We start from the raw sequence: 25,660 nt of genomic DNA on the forward strand, positions 1-25,660 counted from the left end.
GTCCATCTCATCCCATTCTATAGGCAGTGGGAACCTTCATTGATCTCCTCCACAGACACCACGAAGTCAGCAATATATCCAAAATATCCACCATTCTCAAAGAATATGAATGTAAGCCCCAAGCTCTTGTCTAATGGAAAGTTGGGTGGTATGGAGACATGAGCCACCACTTGACTCTGCTGTGGATTCCAGTATCCAAAACACACTGGTAACTATAGTTAACAACTAACCTTTGGCTTCTTCCAGTCTACACGAGGTTGTTCTCGGCCATCATAGTTTTTCCACTGCTGTAAGATCTGGGATACCCTTGCATCTGTGTAGTTGACTAGTTGAAAACCTGTTACATTGGCTCCTGCTTCTTTAAATTTCTGCAATTCGATGTCCATGAAGCCCTGAAAAAAATCAAAATTTTGCATAAGTACAGAAATTCAAAGCATATATACAGAGGTTTTACCGTTAACGGGAGTCTTTGATATGGATGTTTAGATTCACAACAGTTCTCAATCTATTCCATTTCATGATAATAGCTCTATGAACTCTTGTAATGCCTTGGTAACTTTACTCTTTCTTCTTGTCTTGACTAGAATCTACTGATCACAGTGTCCTGGTAGGACATTTTGGGCATTGTTTTACTTACAGTCAATATTAGATTATTGGTCAGTATTGGACTGAAAGAGCTCCTAAACATCAATATAATTGTTACGCCGAGCGCTCCGGGTCCCCGCTCCTCCCCAGAGCGCTCGCTACACTCTCCTCACTGCAGCGCTCCGGTCGGATCCACTGACCCGGGGCGCTGCGATACCGCCTCCAGCCGGGATGCGATTCGCGATGCGGGTAGCGCCCGCTCGCGATGCGCACCCCGGCTCCCGTACCTGACTCGCTCCCCGTCAGTCCTGTCCCGGCGCGCGCGGCCCCGCTCCCTAGGGCGCGCGCGCGCCGGGTCTTTGCGATTTAAAGGGCCACTGCGCCGCTGATTGGCGCAGTGGTTCCAATTAGTGTTATCACCTGTGCACTTCCCTATATCACCTCACTTCCCCTGCACTTCCTTGCCGGATCTTGTTGCCATCGTGCCAGTGAAAGCGTTTCCTTGTGTGTTCCTAGCCTGTGTTCCAGACCTCCTGCCGTTGCCCCTGACTACGATCCTTGCTGCCTGCCCCGACCTTCTGCTACGTCCGACCTTGCTTCTGTCTACTCCCTTGTACCGCGCCTATCTTCAGCAGCCAGAGAGGTTGAGCCGTTGCTAGTGGATACGACCTGGTCACTACCGCCGCAGCAAGACCATCCCGCTTTGCGGCGGGCTCTGGTGAAAACCAGTAGTGACTTAGAACCGATCCACTAGCACGGTCCACGCCAATCCCTCTCTGGCACAGAGGATCCACTACCTGCCAGCCGGCATCGTGACAGTAGATCCGGCCATGGATCCCGCTGAAGTTCCTCTGCCAGTTGTCGCTGACCTCACCACGGTGGTCGCCCAGCAGTCACAACAGATAGCGCAACAAGGCCAACAGCTGTCTCAACTGACCGTTATGCTACAGCAGTTACTACCACAGCTTCAGCAATCATCTCCTCCGCCAGCTCCTGCACCTCCTCCGCAGCGAGTGGCCGCTTCTGGACTACGACTATCCTTGCCGGATAAATTTGATGGGGACTCTAAATTTTGCCGTGGCTTTCTTTCCCAATGTTCATTGCACTTGGAGATGATGTCGGACCAGTTCCCCACTGAAAGGTCTAAGGTGGCTTTCGTAGTCAGCCTTCTGTCTGGAAAAGCCCTGTCTTGGGCCACACCGCTCTGGGACCGCAATGACCCCGTCACTGCCTCTGTACACTCCTTCTTCTCGGAAATTCGAAGTGTCTTTGAGGAACCTGCCCGAGCCTCTTCTGCTGAGACTGCCCTGTTGAACCTGGTCCAGGGTAATTCTTCCGTTGGCGAGTATGCCGTACAATTCCGTACTCTTGCTTCAGAATTATCCTGGAATAATGAGGCCCTCTGCGCGACCTTTAAAAAAGGCCTATCCAGCAACATTAAAGATGTTCTGGCCGCACGAGAAATCCCTGCTAATCTACATGAACTCATTCACCTAGCCACTCGCATTGACATGCGTTTTTCCGAAAGGCGTCAGGAGCTCCGCCAGGATATGGACTCTGTTCGCACGAGGCGTTTCTTCTCCCCGGCTCCTCTCTCCTCTGGTCCCCTGCAATCTGTTCCTGTGCCTCCCGCCGTGGAGGCTATGCAGGTCGACCGGTCTCGCCTGACACCTCAAGAGAGGACACGACGCCGCATGGAGAATCTCTGCCTGTACTGTGCTAGTACCGAACACTTCCTGAAGGATTGTCCTATCCGTCCTCCCCGCCTGGAAAGACGTACGCTGACTCCGCACAAAGGTGAGACAGTCCTTGATGTCTACTCTGCTTCTCCACGTCTTACTGTGCCTGTGCGGATATCTGCCTCTGCCTTCTCCTTCTCTACTGTGGCCTTCTTGGACTCCGGATCTGCAGGAAATTTTATTTTGGCCTCTCTCGTCAACAGGTTCAACATCCCGGTGACCAGTCTCACCAGACCCCTCTACATCAATTGTGTAAACAATGAAAGATTGGACTGTACCATACGTTTCCGCACGGAGCCCCTTCTAATGTGCATCGGATCTCATCACGAGAGGATTGAACTTTTGGTCCTCCCCAATTGCACTTCTGAAATTCTCCTTGGACTTCCCTGGCTTCAACTTCATTCCCCAACCCTGGATTGGTCCTCTGGGGAGATCAAGAGTTGGGGGTCCTCTTGTTCCAAGGACTGCCTAAAACCGGTTCCCAGTAACCCTTGCCGTGACTCTGTGGTTCCTCCTGTAACCGGTCTCCCTAAGGCCTATATGGACTTTGCGGATGTTTTTTGCAAAAAACAAGCTGAGACTCTACCTCCTCACAGGCCTTATGATTGTCCTATCGACCTCCTCCCGGGCACTACTCCACCCCGCGGCAGAATCTATCCTCTGTCCGTCCCAGAGACTCTTGCCATGTCTGAATACGTCCAGGAAAATTTAAAAAAGGGCTTTATCCGTAAATCCTCCTCTCCTGCCGGAGCCGGATTTTTCTTTGTGTCCAAAAAAGATGGCTCCCTACGTCCTTGCATTGACTACCGCGGTCTTAATAAAATCACGGTTAAGAACCGCTACCCCCTACCCCTCATCTCTGAACTCTTTGATCGCCTCCAAGGTGCCCATATCTTTACCAAACTGGACTTAAGAGGTGCTTATAATCTCATCCGCATCAGAGAGGGGGATGAATGGAAAACGGCATTTAACACCAGAGATGGACACTTTGAGTATCTGGTCATGCCCTTTGGCCTGTGCAACGCCCCTGCCGTCTTCCAAGACTTTGTTAATGAAATTTTTCGTGATCTCCTGTACTCCTGTGTTGTTGTATATCTGGACGATATCCTGATTTTTTCTGCCAATCTAGAAGAACACCGCCAGCATGTCCGTATGGTTCTTCAGAGACTTCGTGACAATCAACTCTATGCCAAAATAGAGAAATGTCTGTTTGAATGCCAATCTCTTCCTTTCCTAGGATACTTGGTCTCTGGCCAGGGACTACAAATGGATCCAGACAAACTCTCTGCCGTCTTAGATTGGCCACGCCCCTCCGGACTCCGTGCCATCCAACGTTTTTTGGGGTTCGCCAATTACTACAGGCAATTTATTCCACATTTTTCTACCGTTGTGGCTCCTATTGTGGCTTTAACCAAAAAAAATGCCGATCCCAAGTCTTGGCCTCCTCAAGCGGAAGACGCCTTTAAACGGCTCAAGTCTGCCTTTTCTTCGGCTCCCGTGCTCTCCAGACCTGACCCATCTAAACCCTTCCTATTGGAGGTTGATGCCTCCTCAGTGGGAGCTGGAGCTGTCCTTCTACAAAAAAATTCTTCCGGGCATGCTGTTACTTGTGGTTTTTTTTCTAGGACCTTCTCTCCGGCGGAGAGGAACTACTCCATCGGGGATCGAGAGCTTCTAGCCATTAAATTAGCACTTGAGGAATGGAGACATCTGCTGGAGGGATCAAGATTTCCAGTTATTATTTACACCGATCACAAAAACCTCTCCTACCTCCAGTCTGCCCAACGGCTGAATCCTCGCCAGGCCAGGTGGTCTCTGTTCTTTGCCCGATTTAATTTTGAAATTCACTTTCGGCCTGCCGATAAGAACATTAGGGCCGATGCTCTCTCTCGTTCCTCAGATGCTTCTGAAGTTGAACTCTCTCCTCAACACATCATTCCTCCTGACTGCCTGATTTCCTCTTCTCCAGCCTCCATCAGGCAAACTCCTCCAGGAAAGACCTTTGTTTCTCCACGCCAACGCCTCGGAATCCTCAAATGGGGTCACTCCTCCCATCTCGCAGGTCATGCGGGCATCAAGAAATCTGTGCAACTCATCTCTCGCTTCTATTGGTGGCCGACTCTAGAGACAGATGTGGTGGACTTTGTGCGAGCCTGCACTATCTGTGCCCGGGATAAGACTCCTCGCCAGAAGCCCGCTGGTTTTCTTCATCCTCTGCCTGTCCCCGAACAGCCTTGGTCTCTGATTGGTATGGATTTTATTACTGACTTACCCCCATCCCGTGGCAACACTGTTATTTGGGTGGTCGTTGATCGATTCTCCAAAATGGCACATTTCATCCCTCTTCCTGGTCTTCCTTCAGCGCCTCAGTTGGCTAAACAATTTTTTGTACACATTTTTCGTCTTCACGGGTTGCCTACGCAGATCGTCTCGGATAGAGGCGTCCAATTCGTGTCTAAATTCTGGAGGGCTCTCTGTAAACAACTCAAGATTAAATTGAATTTTTCTTCTGCATATCATCCTCAATCCAATGGACAAGTGGAAAGAATTAACCAGGTCTTGGGTGATTATTTACGACATTTTGTTTCCTCCCGCCAGGATGACTGGGCAGATCTTCTACCATGGGCCGAATTCTCGTATAACTTCAGAGTCTCTGAATCCTCCTCCAAATCCCCATTTTTCGTGGTGTACGGCCGTCACCCTCTTCCCCCCCTCCCTACCCCCTTGCCCTCTGGTCTGCCCGCTGTGGATGAAATTTCTCGTGATCTTTCCATCATATGGAGAGAGACCCAAAATTCTCTCTTACAGGCTTCTTCACGCATGAAGAAATTCGCGGATAAGAAAAGAAGAGCTCCTCCCATTTTTTCCCCTGGAGACAAGGTATGGCTCTCCGCTAAATATGTCCGCTTCCGTGTCCCTAGCTATAAGCTGGGACCACGCTATCTTGGTCCTTTCAAAATTTTGTGCCAGATTAATCCTGTCTCTTACAAACTTCTTCTTCCTCCTTCTCTTCGTATTCCTAATGCCTTTCACGTTTCTCTCCTTAAACCACTTATCATTAACCGTTTCTCTCCCAAATCTGTTCCTCCCACTCCTGTTTCCGGCTCCTCGGACATCTTCTCCGTCAAAGAGATTTTGGCATCCAAAAAGGTCAGAGGGAAAACTTTTTTTTTAGTGGATTGGGAGGGTTGTGGTCCAGAAGAGAGATCCTGGGAACCTGAGGACAATATCCTAGACAAAAGTCTGCTCCTCAGGTTCTCAGGCTCTAAGAAGAGGGGGAGACCCAAGGGGGGGGGGTACTGTTATGCCGAGCGCTCCGGGTCCCCGCTCCTCCCCGGAGCGCTCGCTACACTCTCCTCACTGCAGCGCTCCGGTCGGATCCACTGACCCGGGGCGCTGCGATACCGCCTCCAGCCGGGATGCGATTCGCGATGCGGGTAGCGCCCGCTCGCGATGCGCACCCCGGCTCCCGTACCTGACTCGCTCCCCGTCAGTCCTGTCCCGGCGCGCGCGGCCCCGCTCCCTAGGGCGCGCGCGCGCCGGGTCTTTGCGATTTAAAGGGCCACTGCGCCGCTGATTGGCGCAGTGGTTCCAATTAGTGTTATCACCTGTGCACTTCCCTATATCACCTCACTTCCCCTGCACTTCCTTGCCGGATCTTGTTGCCATCGTGCCAGTGAAAGCGTTTCCTTGTGTGTTCCTAGCCTGTGTTCCAGACCTCCTGCCGTTGCCCCTGACTACGATCCTTGCTGCCTGCCCCGACCTTCTGCTACGTCCGACCTTGCTTCTGTCTACTCCCTTGTACCGCGCCTATCTTCAGCAGCCAGAGAGGTTGAGCCGTTGCTAGTGGATACGACCTGGTCACTACCGCCGCAGCAAGACCATCCCGCTTTGCGGCGGGCTCTGGTGAAAACCAGTAGTGACTTAGAACCGATCCACTAGCACGGTCCACGCCAATCCCTCTCTGGCACAGAGGATCCACTACCTGCCAGCCGGCATCGTGACAATAATATTGATAATGCCCTTAGAATGTTTCCAGAAATATTATTTGTCCTTTACTTAAATGGATATGTCTGTGAAACATCAGACATTCATTCATTAAACAGGTGTTACAGCATCTACTTATTTCTGTTCAATGTTTATGGCCACTTTAAAGGGGTACTTCGGTGAAAAACTTTTTTTTTTTTTTTAATCAACTGGTGCCAGAAAGTTAAACAGATTTGTAAATTACTTCTATTAAAAAATCTTAATCCTTCCTGTACTTATTAGCTGCTGAATACTACAGCGGAAATTATTTTCTTTCTGAAACACAGAGCTGTCTGCTGACATCGCGAGCACAGTGCTTTCTGCTGACATCTCTGTCCATTTTATGAACTGTCCAGAACAGCATATGTTTGCTATGGGGATTTCCTTTTACCCCGGACAGTTCCTAAAATGGACAGAGATGTCAGCAGAGAGTACAGTGCTCATGATGTCAGCAGACAGCTCTGTGTTTCAAACAGAAAATAATTTCCACTGTAGTATTCAGCAGCTAATAAGTACAGGAAGGATTAAGATTTTTTAATAGAAGTAATTTACAAATCTGTTTCACTTTCTGGCACCAGTTGATTGAGTACCCCTTTAATGTGTTTTGGGCCTAGCAAAGGAACCTATTCTTAAAGTGTTATTATCATTATATAAAAAAATATATATAATTTGACATGTAGTAGGAACATGTCAAAAGTTTTGATAGGTTTGAGTCTCAATCTCAGATACCACCCTCACTCTGACTGCGCAATATAGCCAAGTAAAGGAGTCCCTGCTCTTATACATTGAAGGAAGTCCCTGCCACTGTACACAGAGTGGGGTCTCCGCTTCAGTATGCTAAGCAGCATTACATACACGGTAGGCTGTGCTGCTCAGTGCATATTGCTGGTTGGGTGCCGACTGTCCAGCCCACAAAGGGTGTGAGTGTAAGCAGTGATGCTTTCAACATTACCAGTTGCCTCTAGCCAGCCCACATTACAGATCTAGTGAATTTAACCGAGTGGTGAGGCACACACTGTAAAAAAGGAGGGCTATGTACATTACAAGTCACTGAAATAAATCTCATAAAATTTAGATTTGGAGAAAAATCAGTTTGAAACAAATTGATTCACTTATCTCTATTATTGGGTCAAGACCTGGGTCCACCCAATACATGAAAGAGTAATATAAACTTTTGTTTATTGGGGCAATTACTTTAAGGGTAACCGTATACATGTAATAGCTATTGGGTGATAACTATTTCTCCTGTTTCTTGGTGTGGCTGAGCATGCATGTGTTTTTTTTATTGATTTATTTATTTGTATTTAATTTAACAGGGTAGCATACCGTTTCAGGCTTATAATAATTTTCATATAAAAAAGTGAAACATAAGAACTATTTAGAAATTCAGAAAAAACATTATTAGAACAATATTATGATAATAACAGATCCTCACTGTGCAGAAGTACAGCTATGGACACACAAATCAGGTTGGGTCAAAATGGGCTGTAACATGAGCGAAATAAAGCCTACATCACTTATGGTTAAAGGGGAGTAACTCGTAATCAGAGAGAAGGATCAAATGCTTTTTTTTCTTCTTTCCCCCTGACACCAACCTTTATCATCCTTAATTAATTGTCTCTTGATGTTTTGCATTTATTTGTTATTTTTTTAACCTCTTACTTATATTGTAAAACGGGTTTTAAAATATGGAAGGCGTCTATTATTTTGAGCGATTCAGCTGCTGCATTGCCAAGTAAATAAATTGAAAGCAGCCACTGTAGACTATAAATTCTGCACAAATTGAAAATATTTGTTGTTTTGTTTTCTATAACAAAGCCCACAATTACATAGCAGCTGCTAACATGCATAGAGCGCTGCAGCACGGCATTGTTCTTTGGTTCCTTTGGCAACACATGAGAACGAATGCGCTCGCCACATGCTTATCAACAATGCTTCCATTTGCACAATGACCCAGCACAGAACAAACTCCAGCAGTGTAGCCCGCCTCTGCAAATTCCTCTAAAATCCTATACTTCACTTACCAGGTTTGCAAGAATATAATGATATCCGACAATGTTTTTTTCTAGCTTGATGATCTGCAAGGAAGAGAAATCTGGTTAATTACTATCACAGCTTCACTGAACACATTGTGGAAAACGTTGTAGGCGTTCTAGAGCCTTGCGTAACTGAGCGTGTGGTCAAGAAAAAAAATGGCAAGAGAACATACTGCAAGTACAAGATGTGCCATAAACTAAAATATACAGTACTATATATATATATATATATATATATATATATATAACAGTCCTCATGATTATCTCCAAATTAAAATGAGCAATGGATAAGAAAGTAAGTAAATACCAAGTAAATATACTAAATAGGTAAATACTATTAAATAGATTTATTCTAATTAAAAGATGAATACAATTAGTGTTTTAGAGGAAAAGTGGGGCAGGCTGTAGGGCCCTTGCAGTTATGCCAACAGAAAGAGTTATAAAGGAGTTAGAAATAGAGTTATAAAGTGTAAAGTGAGACAAATATTTTCAAATTAAAACAAAATAAAACACTGATACTTGTAGATTAATATTGCCAAAGTATATTAAATCAATGCATGAAAATAAGAAGATACATCAACAGATGTATAATAAATTCGAGGACAACAATTCCTATAGGAAAAAGGAAAGTATCTCATCCTGAATGCCAGCAGGAAACAACTGCAGAGCCTGTCCTACTTATTCCTCTACTTGTGGGAGATATCCGTAATATTAAAGTGTACCTGTAATCAACAAAAACTTTTTATATAATGTAGATAATACAATTATATGTATATTTGTAACATACTTTGGTTAAAAAATTTGTATATTTATGGGTGAAAAAAATGCTGTCCCCGCAGCTATTACCTATGAGGAGTCCAAATACAGGAAGTGAGGAAAGGACAAGCAGGGCTCTGTGCCGGCTCCTGACTAGTTAATTATCCTCATGTGTGAGCCCATAGCATGTCACAGAGCCTCACTGCACAAAGCCCTGCTTGTCCTCACAGCACACAGCCCTGCTTGTCCTTAGTACACAGAGCCCTGCTTGTCCTCAGTGTACAGAGCCCTGCTTGTCCTCAGTGTACAGAGCCCTGCTTGTCCTCAGTGTACTGGGAGGGGGGTGAGGTCCCAGTGGCGATAGGGCGGGCATGTTTTGAAACCATGCTGGCATGGTTGGCGTCGGTATGCGGTAACTGTTGGGGGGGGGGCCAGCGGGCGGCTTCCCGGGCAGCAGCAGTACAGATCTAGCTTGTAGGCAGACGGGTCTGTGCTGTCGCCTTGGGAGTTCTGCCTTAGGGCCGGCCCCTGGTGGCAGTATGAGGGGCGAGCACGGGTTCGCTTCATCCCCTTTTTGGGCATCTGTAACTATGGGAACAGAGTACGGCATGAGTCAGGAGCTAGCGTGGCTCCACGGGTGACAGGTTTGTCATATGCTCAAGCCCCCAGGCTGTGGGCACACGTAGATTATTGGCAGCCAGGGGCTCGGGTGCCCGAACATGGCTGGCACAGTGGTTATTAGGGGGCTAGCAGGCGGCAACCCGTGCGGCGAAATTGCGGATTCAGGGTGCTAGGCACTGTTGCCATAGGATTTCTGCACCATGGCAGGCCCCCTAATGGTAATATATGGTAGAAGGGGCACTAGGTACATTGCCTCCTTGTCACGGTGGTGTCAGATTACATGTGTCAGGAGCAGGCAGATGCTCCTTTCATGGCACACAATGTACACTAATCAGCCCTGAACTTCAGCCGCACATACAGCTTTTAGGGGCACTACGGGAAGTTACTGTGGGGTACGTGTTTCCTCATGCAGCTATGGTGTAAAAAAAAAATAATAATAATAGGGGGAGGGGGTGATGTACTGAAACATCTGTATATTTATTAACCATCACGTATGCATATTTGTTGATTTTACTAACACAACATTTCCTGTTTTGTGTAGTAAATATATTCTCAGCATCTTGGATCAGTGGCATGACGTAGCCAGGAGTTCATGTCATTAGAATCGCAGGTACGATGGCATTAAATTTATATTTAAGGGTTAATGATACGCTATGTTCTAATTAAGTTCATGTTTTGGCCTAAGGTCTCGTTTCTGGTGGTTTGACGCTACATCTCATGATACAACCATACAGGAACGGACGTGATACAGTGTTTGTAATAAGTTGTTGTTGTGGCCAGGTTGGTGTCATTAGTATAGTCCTAAATACAGAAGTTTAAGTGGGAAATTCATTGTGTCCGGTCTTAGGGGAAGTAGAGGTTCATTGGCATGTTAGTACATACGATGTTCTGATGAAAAATGTATGTTTTTGTTTAAGGGTACGGTTAAGTGGTTTGTCGCGTCACCTCAGAGTGGTGCTGTGCAACCGATACAGAGTACTGTAGCTGGAGATCGGTTGTGCTCAGGTAGGTGCCATGAGGCTAGTCCTAGGTCTAGGGGGTCATAGGTGAGTAATTTTTGTTCTTTTTCAATCCATGATATTTCAGCAGCACTTACAGGGATCAGTTTCCAGTTTAGGTTTGTCTTTTCATAATCGACCCAAGGTTCATATTATGGCAAGTAATTGTGCTACTGAAAAAAAAAATCTCATGCGTTACCCATCGCATCATTGGGTACTCATTCCAAACCACCATACATCTGGTATCGCATTCAGGTGACTTTATAGGCATTGGTATGTACTTGGTTGTTTCAGGTTCCCATCATTAGAAGATAGGCAATTAGTCCGGTTAGAGCACTCCAGTTCGGAGCGTCTACAGTGACATTCTTTCTCCGGGGCTTTAGGTGCGTGTCCTCGCAGGAGGAGGGTCGGTAGTACTTAAGCATGGGTAGCTATTTGTTTTTGATTTGTCATATAGGTCAGGATCCAAGTCACAAGTCTACGAAAACACAGTTATGTCCTGCCGTTGTCTTCTACCCATCACGTCTATGGGTATTAAAATCATCACAGTTCTGCCCAACACGTCTTTGGGCACTACTACGTTATTCCACATTATTTTTCACATGTCACAGGTTGTGAGTATGTCTCCACTTATAGCAAGGTCACGGTTATTGTCGGGAGGTCTGTCACATTTTCAGACCTCATCGTTCATCAGGCAGGTTCCGTTCAGCACGATTCTAATGATAAGTTTGCAGCTGTCATTAATTTTCATTTTCAGGTTCAGATGCCAAGGTAAGTCATGTTACAGTTGATTTTTGGACTGGTTGATAACAAGAGGTATGGCATGGTGGAATAGTTGTCTAATAAGTGTACCAAAGCACGCGGTAATTTTACTATTTGTGTTGTTAGGTATGTTGCACGCATCGGACATTGAGGATGCTGGCTCCGTTCTGGATAACACGGCCAAAGAACATGGCAGTATTCAGTCCCTACGTATTTGGACAATACCTAAGCTGACAGCAGAACTGGTGCACAGAGGGATTCCAATACCGGCCACAGCCCACAAAGCAGAATTGTATCGCTTGTTGGTCACCGAGCAAGCTGGTCCTAGTTACGAGGCGGGCACCAGTTCGGGGGAAGTTTCTATGCAGACTTTACATACATCCATTTCACAGCTACACACCCTGGTTAATTCTCTCTCCACTAGGTTGGAGAACTTAGAGAATCGGGCGGCCACTCCTTCGGTTTCGTTGCCCCGACAGTTCAGCCACAACTTTCTGTTATGTCAATGGGACTCAATGCCGTCATTCCCAATGTAGCTCCGCGCCCACTTCATCCTGGCCAACTTCAAGAATGATATTCTCAACGGTAAGGATGTCAATTTAGTGTCTCTTCTCATTGCCGCCCATGACGTAACAAAAACTAAAACTATAGCTTGTGGGGAAGTGTCAGTGATCCTCAAAGCTAAGGATCTCAGGCTTAGTCGTAAACTGTCCCTCACTGAGTTTAGCATGGCCTTTGCTATCTATAGGGACATTATTTGTTAAGTGAAGCCGGAAAGACGTGTACAAAGTCACAGAACTTTCGCACAAATATGGTTTTACGACTATCACAAATCTTTCTCGGCGAAGGCGGCAGCAGCTCTGGCTCAATTTAATTATTCGATGAATTGGGCATTGATTGACACTGAAATATTCTGCAATCGTGTTGCAGGCTTGAAAGCCCCGGTATGCGCCCGCTGCCAATGCATAGCACACACTACAGAATGGTGCAACAGTGTCAATAATGTTTTGGATGAGGCAGTCCCGGGGACGTCCACTGCTCTGTTTAAAGGTCAAAAGGCCGCTGGTCTGACTGACAAGCTAGGGAGGCCTACTAAGTACCTGGGCAATTCGCAGATCTGTAATAATTTCAACTTTGCAGTATGCAACTATAACCAGTGCAGGCTGCTTCATGAATGTGCAGTATGCTTCAGAGCGCACCCAAAGAGCGCTTGCCCACAAAAAGTCAGAGCATGACTAGCAGGTGGAGCTGCCTTCCTTGCCGCTCTTTCTTTGAGAACACCCAGACAAACAATTTGTTGCATTTCTGATTCAAGGTTTACAGGAGGGTTTTCACACTGGATTTGTAACACTTCCAGAGGCCACTTTCGAATGTGAGAACTTAAGGTCGGCTTTGAGAGATCTTAGTGTAGTAGATGAGCTGATTACTAGTGAGGTCAATAAGGGTTTTGTCATTGAGCCCTTTGACGTTCCCTCCTTTGATGTTTGGAGGGTGAATCCGGTAGGATTGGTGGTGAACAAATTCAGCAATAAAAAATGATTAATTTATGATTTGTCTTACTTGTCCTCCATGCCTAGCCTAAATTCACTCTTACCAGCGGAGGAATTCGCCCTCAAATATTCATCAATAGACCAAGCCATTGCAGTAATCCTCAGCATGGGGGGTAGGACGTGGTTGTCCAAGGCTGACATTTCGGACGCCTTTAAGCTTCTCCCCATTCATCCAGATTTATGGAAATGGCATAGGTATTTGACAGATTTGCGCAAGCATTACACTGGATTTTAGAGCATAGGTTTGACTGTACACATGTCATTCACTATCTGGACAATTTCCTGTTAATAGAAAATGGTGATGCACGTCCCAGAGATTTGGGTGTTTTGTTGGCATCTTTTGACCAGTTGAAGGTCCCGGTTTCCAGCAAAAAGTTGGAGGGTCCCAGCAGGTCACTCACCTTTTTAGGGATAGTGCTAGACACTCAGGCTATGGAAGCCAGACTTCCTGCAGACAAATTGACCGGCATTAAGAATGTTATTCATAGTGTGTTATTGTCTCCTAGGATCACCAGGGTAGAGTTGTATTCTGTCCTTAGTATGTTGAATTTTGCCATGCGAATCATACCCCAAGGAAGGTCGTTTATCTCCAAGTTGCTAGAACTGATGTCTTCGGTACCCGGTCAAAATGACATAGTGGTTTTAGATAGACATGTGAAGGCGGACTTTCTTTCTGGTTGGAACAGAATCTTGTTTTTTATACCAGGGGTAGACAACCGGTCCCCATTGATTTTCACGGGTGCCTTGTCTTGAATCGGTTTTGCCGCAATCTGGGGGAACAGTTGGTTGCACAGAGCAGTAGAATCCCACTAAATTCTACAGAATCCTGCTGCAGCAGAATCTTCATGCCAGATTCCAATGCAGATTCTGGAATGGAAATTCTGCCATGTGAACATGCGCAGACAGACAAGCATGTAAATTGCTTCCTCCAACCCCCCCAATTTTCCAATCATACAATTTTTTACATTGTGTTTGTTTTCACCTCCCCTCTCTCTTATTTGAACCTCTGATTTTTGATCCTGCTGCCTGTCTGATCACAGCTTTTTGTGTTTAGAGGGACTGCTATTGCTAATCCTGTGAACCTGTGATTTTGTGATTGTACCTGTATTGCCTATTTTGGCTGTACTGTTTTCAAGTGGTGCTGCAGCTTCCTCTAGTTCTCACTCCACATTTATAAGTCACTATAGGTCTGACCTAATGGGTTCAGAATACACGGCCTTTTGCCTCCCTCATATGTTATCTTCTTGCTAGATCCCCTGTGGTGCTACTAGTTAGGATGTAAGGGAATCATTACTTTCTAATGATCATTTGTTTTCCCTTAGTCCAAACAGCAGCACAATAATATCCCTCACTCTTTTTTTATTAATTTTTTTATTTACTTACTGTAAATATTGCACACAGTGTTGTATACAGTATAGTCTCTTATCGGGCTATAATTATCTTTGAATAATGTTTTTTACATTTTTTTTTTTGGTGGGGGGCTGTCAATAATGTAAAAATAGAGTCTGGTGATAAAGGTTTGCAGATTTGGCTCAGTATAGCTTTTTGGTTACATAAAAAAACATCAAAACAAATCTTTACAAAATCCTTAATATTTGTGTGAAAGTATTTGAAGTGCATAAATCTTAATCTTTTATAGTCACAAAGTAAAATAAATTGCCAAAATTCAGCATCCAATAAGACTCTCTGGTATAGGCATCTATGTAAAGGAGGAGTAATACCAGAGGCGGCTCTCCTATTAGGCGAAGTAGGCGGCCACCTAAGGCCTCCCACTGGAAGGGGCCTTGTAGCTGCCTAACGGCCCTCCTGACTGGCAGTGCATTGCTAGAGAGGTGCGGGGGTACGGCTGCACCACAGACACCACCAAGTGCAGGGAGAGGCTCGCTCTATAATCTCTCTCATTGCTGGCAGCAGCAGTGGTGGAGGTGAGGGGATCACAGACCTGACAGTGACACTGAAATGATGCAGAGCAGGATTGTTGGCTGCTGACCTGTACAGTAGTAAAATCCTCCCTGGTGTTCTGCTCTGCATCTCATCAGAGAATTCAGCACAGGTCCTAAGTGTGTACAGCTCCTGGACTCCAGCTGATGATGTCAGTGGTGCCCCCTAGGCAGTTTAGTGCACTGAAGGCTCTTCCTCTTGCCATTCTTCCCTCTGCTAGAGGACTCCCTGTGTGAGCCCTGCACTCCTGCTCCTCTCCATCCTCTGCTCCAAGCACTTCATGCAGAGTGCAGGCTGCCACCACTGAATCCACCTCCTGCTGCCCCAAACACCAGAAGCAGCAGGAAACCAAGGACCAGGCAACTGTAAAGTAAAGGTGCCATGTGTGCATGCATGTGTTGTTATGTATGAGTGTGTATACACTTGTTGACTTGTGTGCCATATGTCTGTTGGCAGTGTATACAGTATGTGTGCATTGTGGATTTGCATGTGTTCTTTGTACAGTCTGGTATACACATGTATGCAGTGTATGTATACTTTATGTTTGTGTGTATAAATGCAGTGTATGTATTAAGCCCCTATGGCTGTCTTTGTGCGAGGGGCGTAAGTATTTCATGCCCCCTTCTCCTCCAGGTGGGGCGTATGTGACATTTGCGGAAGGGAGTCTCAGAAATTTAATTACCTGCAAACTATGCACGCTTGTTTTCGTTGAGGCGCCTGTGGGGGGATATCCTTTGCTGGACGAAGATCACGGTGAGGTAGCTATGAGGCGTGGGTGAGTAAGCATGTGGCATAGGCTGGGCATGTTATGCTTATTTCGGGCATATAAGTATTTCAGTCGGCAAATAACCTTTTTGGGTAAGGAAGGGTTGTTGCTGCACCGGAGCAATCTGCCTGGCAGCCCACGTCCTGGCTCCGGGGAACGGTGTGACGGAGGCAGCAGACCTCTGCACTACGGTAGTTTTTCTCACTGGTGGGTCCTGTTTAGGGTGCTGCTGCAAGCTGGCCCTGCTTTGCTCGGGGGTTTCTATCTGCTGATGCACACGGGCACAGGTGTAATGTGGCACTCATAGCATATCATACATTATCATACATGCACTCGTAGTTTTACTGGCAGGCGCCCGCACTGACTCCCTCACTGTTTGTTTTATGTTCACATGCTTGTAGTCTAACACGGATCATACACAATACCGAAAGCCTGTTGCTTGCTCCCACGCTGACTCCCATAGTGTTTGTTTCATGTTGCACTATGGTCAATGTCTGCCACACAAATTAGGTCACTGGGTAGAGTGCATGCCTGTAGTTACTAATCAGTAACCCTTTCATTACCAATACTTCTGCTCGTAAGAGTGTATATATATATATATATATATATATATATATATATATATATATATGTATATATATTAAAATGTGTGTATATGTATATATTGTGACACTGTGGCAAGGAAAGGGTGTATCCCTAGCTAACCCTGGAGAAACCTCCACCTGTGGCCTAATTAATGAGGTAGCAGAAAGGGGAAGTGTGCTTAAAAGGAAGTCAGACAGAATAGTTGGTGCTCTCCCCAGAAGACAGCAAGGTTCCTGTGAGGAACACGCAGTCCGAGCTGTGAGTGGCCCCAAGAGTCATGTGGACGAGACACACAGCAAGAGGTTGCAAAAATTGTGTGTGAACAGTGAGTAGAAGGTTGCAGGAGGCATAAGTTTAATTGGCCGGGAAAAGCCCACCAGTTGATGTTGTCAAGGATGTGTGTGTATATTGCGTGTACTATGGTTCAATATTGCTTTGCACCACAGAAACTTGGAGAGCTTTTATGCCGAGCATATGTGCTTTGCGTTAATGTGCATATGTTAAGCTTCATTTTGCATGTTTTCTAGCGTTTTTCTGTGCACACGTTCTTTGTGTCATGGAAGAAAAAAAGAAAAGAGTTCATGCAGTACATACGCTCATAGTGTTATGCTGTTTATTTGCTGGTAGTATTTAAATTGTCCATACTCTCATTGCATTCATGCTGCACATACGCTCATAACTTTATACTGTTTACCTGCAGATACCATTTATATTGTTTCATATGTTCATCGTATTCATATCATACCTACGCTCGTAGTTTTACTGGCAAGTGTCTGGCAGTTATGATGTTCACTTGCTCGTAGCTGTTACAATACCTAAGCCCGTAGTAGTTTCATGTTGACGTGCTTGTAGCATTCACTATTCATACATAGCATTTCACTATACATAGGTAAGTTTATTCTGTTGATACGCTTATAGTATTTATACTGTTCATACTCTCACTGCATTCACACAGTACCTACGCTCAGAGTGTTGTGCTCAGTGGCGTAGCTATAGAGGTCACAAAGGTTGTCATGGCGACCGGGCCCGACAGTCAGGGGGGCCCGCGGGCCCCCCCCCCCTGCCACTACACTAAATGCTGACAGGTCGGCACTGCGCGGGCCTGGGCCTGGGGTGGAAGGGGGCGTAGCTGCCAGCAGGTTCCTTCATGCCGGACCGTGTCCTTTAGAAAATGAGCGCAGCAGGGCCAGACTAAACATAAGGTCGTCTGACTGCTTTAAAGCATTTATTTTTAATGTGTGCGGCTGCGTCCGCCCTGCCTCTATGATTCCCCATAGATAGTTGCAGGGACTGCTGGGAGATTAAATGCCGCACGCAGGCATGCACATTGGCTCCAAGCAAGTTCCTGCGCTCAACTCTGCCACATTACACTGTAAACGGAAGCAGCAACCCGGTACACCGGCACCTCATACATCCTCTGCGGATACCTGCACCGCGATCTCCTCTGGCGCCAACCCCGCTATTTCCCTGGCACCCGGTAAGCAGCAAGCCGTGGCAGTGATCCCCAGGAGCCAGGTGAATGAACTGTGGGGTGAAGATACCGAGGATGGGTGTGAATGTGTATATGATAGATGTGTCTGTATGTATGCATGTATGATAAATGTGTCTGTATGTATGCATGTATGATAGATGTGTCTGTATGTACGCATGTATGATAGATGTGTCTGTATATACGCATGTATGATAGATGTGTCAGTATGTACGCATGTACGATAGATGTGTCTGTATGTATGCATGTATGATTGATGTGTCAGTATGTATGCATATATGATTGATGTGTCTGTATGTATGCGTGTATGATTGTGTCAGTACGTATGCATGTATGATTGATGTGTCTGTATGTATGGGTGTATGATTGATGTGTCTGTATGCATGCATGCATGATTGATGTGTCAGTATGTATGCATGTATGATTGATGTGTCTGTATTTAAGCAAGTATGATAGATGTGTCTGTATGTATGCATGTATGATTGATTTGTCTATGTACGCATGTATGATAGATGTGTATGTATGTATGCATGTATGATTGATGTGTCAGTATGTATGCATGTAAGATTTATGTGTCTGTATGAATGCGTGTAGGATTGATGTGTCTGTATGAATGCACGTAGGATTGATGTGTCAGTATGTATGAATGTATGATTGATGTGTCAGTATGTATGCATGTATGATTGATGTGTCTGTATTTACGCATGTATGATAAATGTGTCTGTATGTATGCATGTATGATAGATGTGTCTATGTATGCATGTATGATAGATGTGTCTGTATGTATGCATGTATGATGTGTCAGTATGTATGCATGTATGATTGACGTGTCAGTATGGATGCATGTATGATTGATGTGTCTGTATTTACACATGTATGATAGATGTGTCTGTATGTATGCATGTATGTATGATTGATGTGTCTATGTACGCATGTATGATTGATATGTCTGTATGTATGCATATATAATTGATGTGTCAGTATGTATGCATGTATGATTGATGTGTTTTATGTATGCGTGTATGATTGATGTGTCAGTATGTATGCATGTATGATTGATGTGTCAGTATGTATGCATGTATGATTGATGTGTCTGTATTTACGCATATATGATAGATGTGTCTGTATGTATGCATGTATGATAGATGTGTCTATGTACACATGTATGATAGATGTGTCTGTATGTATGCATGTATGATGTGTCAGTATGTATGCGTGTATAATTGATGTGTCAGTATGTATGCATGTATGATTGATGTGTCAGTATTTATGCATGTATGATTGATGTGTCTGTTTGTATGCTTGATAGATTTGTGTAATACTACAGCTGCAGGTCTGAAGAGGAGGCCTGTTGCTGTTAGCACACTTATTTTAATGCTGGGCCCTTAAAAATAAATAAATAATAATAATTTAAAAAAGGCTAAGGGCAAGCTCTGGCCGCTTTTCCCCCCGCAGGAGCCTCACTCTGGGCCGGCCATTAGTGCAGTAAGATTGGGCAGGGACACTGCCCCCTTAAGAGCAAAGGGCTGCTGTGCACAGACATGGCAGACGCAGGTAAGCACATCTGCTCCAAGCCCCTGACAAGTCCCTGCCTGCAACCGTCGCTACATCCACAGCATCTGCAGAAAAAGCAGCAGCCTCTGCTCCACTCCATCCCCTACAGTCATCAGCCTTATAATCTCCTCTGCCTCGCTGCATCCCCGACACCTGGTGAGTGGCAGGCCATGGTGCTGATCTCCAGGAGGGTGAGAGGTTGGGGATGTGTGTATGTATTATAGAATGTGTGCATGTATGATGTATGTATGTATGTATGACAGATGTGTGTATGTACGATAGATGTATGTATTTATGTATGATAGATGTATGTATGATGGATGTGTGTATGATAGATGTATGTATGAATGATAAATGTGTGTATGTATGATAGGTGTGTGTATGTATGATATATTTGTATGTGTATGATATATGGGTGTATGATGTGTAGATGTATCATACATCTATCATCATACATATACACATCTATCATACATAAATGCATATGCAGTACATCAATTTGGAGGGGTGAGGGGCCAGGGGGTAATTGGGTACAGGTCAGATATTGGGCTCTGGGGAGTGGGGCAGAGGAGCCTGGAGCGGAAACTGGGGGTCTAGGGAGAGGGGAAGAGGAGCATGTAGGAGGACATAGGGGTCTGGGGGGGTCAAAGGAGCCTGGAGAGGACTTAGAAGTCTGAGAGAGGGGGAGTTGAACAAAGGAGCCAGGAGGAGGACAGGTTGGATTCAGCTAAACTGAGAAGAAACTGTCTGAGGACATTATTATTATTATTATTATTATTATTATTAGCACAGTGTGTGGCAGGGTTATATTCAGAGGGTACAGTGTATAGCAGGGTTATATTTTGTGGGTTTTTATTGAGGGGCAGTGTGTGGCAGTATTATATTCAGGGGCTACAGTGGGTGGTAGTGTTATATTCATGGGAACAGTTTGGCAGCATTATATTCAGAGGGTACAGTGTGGGGCAGTATTATATTTAGAGGGTACAGTATGTGGCAGTATTATATTCAGGGATATAGTGTGTGGCAGGGTTATATTTCAGGGGCATAGTGTGTGGCAGTATTATATTCAGGGGGTAAAGTATTTGGCAGGATCATAATTATTTTGTCTTTATACAGAAGATGAGGATCTACTGATAAAGTGAGCAACCAGTGATGTTCGGGTGGACTCTGCAGAGAAGATGTAGCTGGAAGACGTCCTGACGTCTGGTCCAACCGAAGAAGAAAAGGAAAGAGGGGCAGTGTGTGTTATCGTCATGCTCATTGCATTTGTGTGGTTCACATGCTCATAGCTTTATACTGTTTATCTGCTGATAGCATTTATATTGTTCATACGTTCATCACATTCATATCATACATATGCTCGTAGTTTTACTAGCAGGCGTGTTAGTTGTCACGATGTTCACTCACTCGTAGCGGTTACTATACATAAGCCCATAACAGTTTATGTTCACATGCTTGTAGCATTGCTTATGTTCATACGTAGTTAGCGTGTTTGTTTAATTTGTGTTTTCAGTGAGCACGTTTTATTCTGTGTATATGATTAGTGTGTTTTATTCTGTGTGTACGGTTAGCGGGTTTATTCTGTGTATACGGTTAGTGAGTTTTATTCTGTGTATTTGGTTAGGTTTTTTTAGTTTGCGTATACGCTTAGCAGGTTTTATCATGTTTGTCAGGTGTTACGGTTAGTATGTTTTATTCTGTGTATACAGTTAGTTGGTTTTAGCAGGTTTTCTCACATGTTACGGGTAGTATGTTTTATTCTGTGCATACGGTTAAAGCTAGCGTGTTTTTGCTCTGTGGTTAGTATGTTTATTATGTGCATACAGTTAGCTCGATAGTTCTCAAGGACCTGTCATGTCTACAGGCACGATGGTTTCACAAAGACCTCTAATGTCTACAGGCACGATGGTTTCACAAATACCTGTCATGTCTACAGGAATGATGGTTTCACAAAGACCTGTCACATCTACAGGCACAATGGTTTCACAAAGACCTGTTATGTCTACAGGCACGAAGGGTTCACAAAGACCTGTCATGTCTACAGGCATTGTGGTTTCACAAAGATCTGTCATGTCTACAGACACGGTGGTTTCACAAAGACATGTTACGTCTACAGGCATGATGGTTTCACACAGACATGTCATGTCTACAGACATGATGGGTTCACAAAGACCTGTCACGTCTACAGGCATGAAGATTTCATAAAGACCGGTTCACATCTACAGGCACGATGGTTTCACAAAGACCTGTTACGTCTACAGGCACGAAGGGTTCACAAAGACCTGTCATGTCTACAGGTATGATGGTTTCACAAAGGCCTGTCACGTCTACAGGCCTGATGGGTTCACAAAGACCTGTCACATCTACAGGCATGAAGGTTTCACAAAGACCGGTTCACATCTACAGGAATGATGGTTTCACAAAGACCTGTCACATCTACAGGCATGGTTCACTAACACTTGTCATGTCTGCAGGTACGTTGTCTGTTAGAGAACTGTTATCTGCAATGGGTCATCACTCCCAAGACCATTTGGGTCAGAATGTTGGCAGTTTGGGTATGTCTGACTATACAGTCTAAGTGTTAGGGTAAGGTGCTTTTATGAGCCTTGTTTTGGTCAACAGGCAATATGACCTCAAACTGTCTATCATGTAGATTCTTGCTTGTCATTTACCTGACAGTTTATTTTTTGCCTCTTAATAGCAGGGAATTGGTGCTTATCAGACATTCCATAGAGCTATCCCTTCAGTGTCCCTTTGAAGTGATGTCACAAGTAAGTATGTTAATAGGTATACTTCATTTAGTACATCTGTTGGGTCCTGTTATCATTGTCAGGTCGTTCTTTCACAAAGGGACGTTACTACCACAGATTCTAAGGTACGGGTACCGCCTCTAGTACTCACTAGTTGGTAGATGCTACTCTTTCCGGCATGCAAGGTTTAGTCTACTTAGGGTATGTGAAGCTTGATGCTGGGTGTATGCTATGTTATTTTATGGATTGTTATTCATCCTATTATGTTTGCTTTTTGCCCTCTATAGCCATGCCCTCATACGCGGTTTATGGCGCACCTCTGACCGCTATGCTAAGTTAAGGTTTTCACTCACTAGTACTTGTCTGGAGCCCTGAGCACAAGTATTATGCCCATAGGGCTGTATTTGTGCGAAGGGCTAAGTATTTCACACACCCCTGCACCTCTACGTGGGGCTTATAGGGATTAAATGAGGGGCATGAGTATATAACTGCCCCTTCTCCTCCAGGTGGTGCATACGTGATGTTTGCAGAACCCTCCCAACTCTCCCTTATTTTATTCTTTACAGGTATGTATGCAACGTTTTCAGTCACTAGTACATGTCTGGAGCCCTGAGCACAAATATATATATATATATATATATATAATGTATGCAGTCTGATATACATGTACATGGGTGTAATAGGAGCATTCAGTATGTATGTGTGTATATGTGCAGTATGTATATATGGATGTGTATATGTTTTTCTGTGCAATCCGCTATAAACGTGTGTAGTAGGAGCATACAGTATATATGTATGTACAGTATAAATGCAGTACAGCATTAGAACCACTCTGTACCGATGAGGTTCAAAAAGCCTGAAACAGCGCTGTCTACAGATGGTGTCTCTGTATTGGTTGATATCCCTAGTCATTTTTCAAGCCACTTTAAGGGTGTATTCACAAGTACAGGATCTTATGCTGCAGATTTCATTGTAAACAAAATGACTGAACACAGCTTTAAATCCTGCATATCAAATATGCGCAGGATACTGTATGTGTAAATTGACCCTTAAGGGAGGAGAACACATTTGCATATTTTTCTCCAAGAATACATCACCCTTAAGACTCCCTACCAAGTAAGGCTCCACAAGAGAAACAGTGCCTTCCAAGAAAGAGCCCACAACATATGTTAAAAATATGAAGAATATTAAGGGTTTGGAGGGTTTGGATGGTTATTTCAAACTGCAGATTTCTGCATCAATGATTCTATGCTGGATGATGTCTAGAGCACATTCACATCATAGAGGTTGGGTTCAGTGATTAGAGGCCAAGATGCTTTGGCAGATGCAATGTAGCTGTATATTACTTGGTTGTCCATTTTGGGTGTAAGGGTTGCTGAATATTTCCTAGTCAAAATTGGAAGACACCGTAGTTTTAGGAATCCCCAAATAATCTTCAAGTTCTTTCACTGCCAGTCACCTATCTGTAACATTATCTGCTGTTTTGCTTGTTGCATGCCTTCCGGAATAACTTTCAACAGATTCTTAACCATCTTTAAAGTGTTTGTGCAACATTTTTATCTGCACTGCATTCATTACATTGTCTCCTAAAGTCTAGTACAGGGAAGTCATTGTTGGTCACGCACATGCAATCCAGTCCAAGTTACATCTATGTTCTAAAAAGCCATCTTGTTATATTATCAATGCCTGGATACATTCCCGACAAACTTCTTCATACAGTAGGTGTGGGTCCTTCCTCTATGGGAGATGTTCACCTTCCCTGCTCAGCTGTTTAAATAAATTCAATAGAAATGGATGAAAAGAGATGTACATGTCCATGGCCATCTCTTCATTCATTCCCCACCTGGAAGCAGTGGCTTTTGGCCACATCACTGGATGGGATATAGTATCAACATATTTTGCATGGATCTTCACTGTTTATCAACATTCATATCAGTCCATGTCCCCAATGGGCATTGCAGTCTAATCTCCCTCCTCTCAAACACGTACATGGGTCAATTTCATAGAAAAAAGTATGAACGAAAACCAGGGAACATAAAAACCCACACAAACATAGGCCAATGTTATCGTTTGATGGATTTGAATCCAGTACCGCAGAGCTGCAAGTCCTTACCACTGATCGCAACCATGTTGAATATTTTCCCGACAATAGAATTAGTTGTAAACTCAATAGACAACTGAAACAAGGTTGGTAGTCAGGGTTCCATAAATGTTGTACATTATAAGCATACAGATGCCTTTGAGGACAATGTTAACACTACCTGGGTGAGGATTGCATTCAGTCGTTCCGACTCGCAATCTATTACAACCTGACGGTCTTTGCTTTTGTCCAGATCCTGAAAGAGCAAGCGGTAGCCTTCCTCTGTGGTGGTGAGTATGTTCACTGCTGTCACTTGCCAGTTTTTCTCTGCTGCTGTATCCAGTACTTTTTGGAGGACAGATAAACCTGGACATGGAAGAATTATAAGTGCTTAGGTTATAAATCACACAAATAAAAAACATGGGCCTACTTTGTGCCAATAGGAGAAAAACACAAAGAGTCCATTAGTGATACTAACAGGATTGGGCTGATGGGTTCTGTCTACATAAAATGTAGCCTTGCCATTTATTATTGATTATTTCAAAAGAGTATAACGCTGCAGAATATGTTATAACTAGGAAAATTACATTCATAGTAATATATTTTGTAGCCCTGTACATAGAATACATACAGAAGGTTTACAAGGAGCTTATAATCTAACGTCTAAAGTGTATGGGGGAAATTTATCAAAACCTGTGCAGAGGAAAAGTTGCCCAGTTGCCCATAGCAACCAATCAGATTACTTATTTCATATTTCAGAGGCCTTGTTAAAAATGAAAGAAGCGATCTGATTGGTTGCTATGGGCAACTGGGCAACTTTTCCTCTGGACAGGTTTTGATGAAGCTTCCCCATATATATCCACAGATAAGGCATCATACAGTCAGCTGTATTATGGCGCTTTATTAGATGTAGTGAGCTGAAATGCCCACTCATGTAGCCATCCTATACTTCCATATGCTTCTGAATTTATATAGAGATATATTGAGGTTCTTTCTATCACCGTCATATAAGGGCACATTTATCAAGGTATTTAGAGCCTTTTTTTTTGTTCACTCCGGGTGCTCAAAAAGTCGCACGTGCACCTGAGCACTTTTTGTGGGACTTTTGTGGGTAAGCAAAAAGTTACAACAGCCTTACCTAAGCCAATTTCAGTTTTCAATTTGCTGATATGCGAAAGTCACACGCAGGCAAAAAAAAGTCGCAAACCCCTTACAAAAAGTTGCAAGACTGCTCCAGGTCTGACCAGGAGTACAAAACTCCCGTACATGAGCAAATTTAAAAAGTCGCAAAAAAAAAGTCTCACAAAAGTCTCAGCTGTGACTTTTTTGTTTTGTTTACGTGCTCCACGTTTCTCAACCCCCTGTGATAGTATGATAAATATGTAGCACAAAAGCAAAACTAAAGCAAAATAAAAAAAAATG

At 44.3% G+C, this 25,660-nt stretch overlaps 1 protein-coding gene and 1 long non-coding RNA gene across 5 annotated transcripts in view; one reads left to right on the forward strand and one right to left on the reverse strand.

The window, feature by feature from the left end:
- Positions 1–25,660, reverse strand: part of GRIA1 (glutamate ionotropic receptor AMPA type subunit 1) — a 310,401-nt gene that overhangs the window by 114,398 nt on the left and 170,343 nt on the right. For 2 of the 4 annotated variants that reach the window (XM_056516840.1, XM_056516838.1), the window contains exons 4-6: positions 24,420–24,604; positions 8,375–8,428; positions 231–392 (exon numbers count right to left, since the gene is read on the reverse strand). In XM_056516840.1, coding sequence (XP_056372815.1) covers positions 231–392; positions 8,375–8,428; positions 24,420–24,604 — 401 coding nt within the window. Of the gene's footprint in view, positions 1–230; positions 393–8,374; positions 8,429–24,416; positions 24,605–25,660 lie in introns of all 4 variants that reach the window. The other 2 variants (XM_056516836.1, XM_056516837.1) reach the window with 1 other exon arrangement.
- The window catches only part of LOC130267303 (uncharacterized), a 31,500-nt gene continuing 30,954 nt past the window's right edge, over positions 25,115–25,660 (forward strand). Inside the window, exon 1 of the long non-coding RNA XR_008843134.1 lies at positions 25,115–25,265. This is a non-coding gene — a long non-coding RNA (uncharacterized LOC130267303). The remainder of the gene's footprint in view (positions 25,266–25,660) is intronic.

The sequence above is a fragment of the Hyla sarda genome, chromosome 4 (assembly GCF_029499605.1).
Source record: "Hyla sarda isolate aHylSar1 chromosome 4, aHylSar1.hap1, whole genome shotgun sequence".
Classification (NCBI taxonomy): Eukaryota; Metazoa; Chordata; class Amphibia; order Anura; family Hylidae; genus Hyla; species Hyla sarda.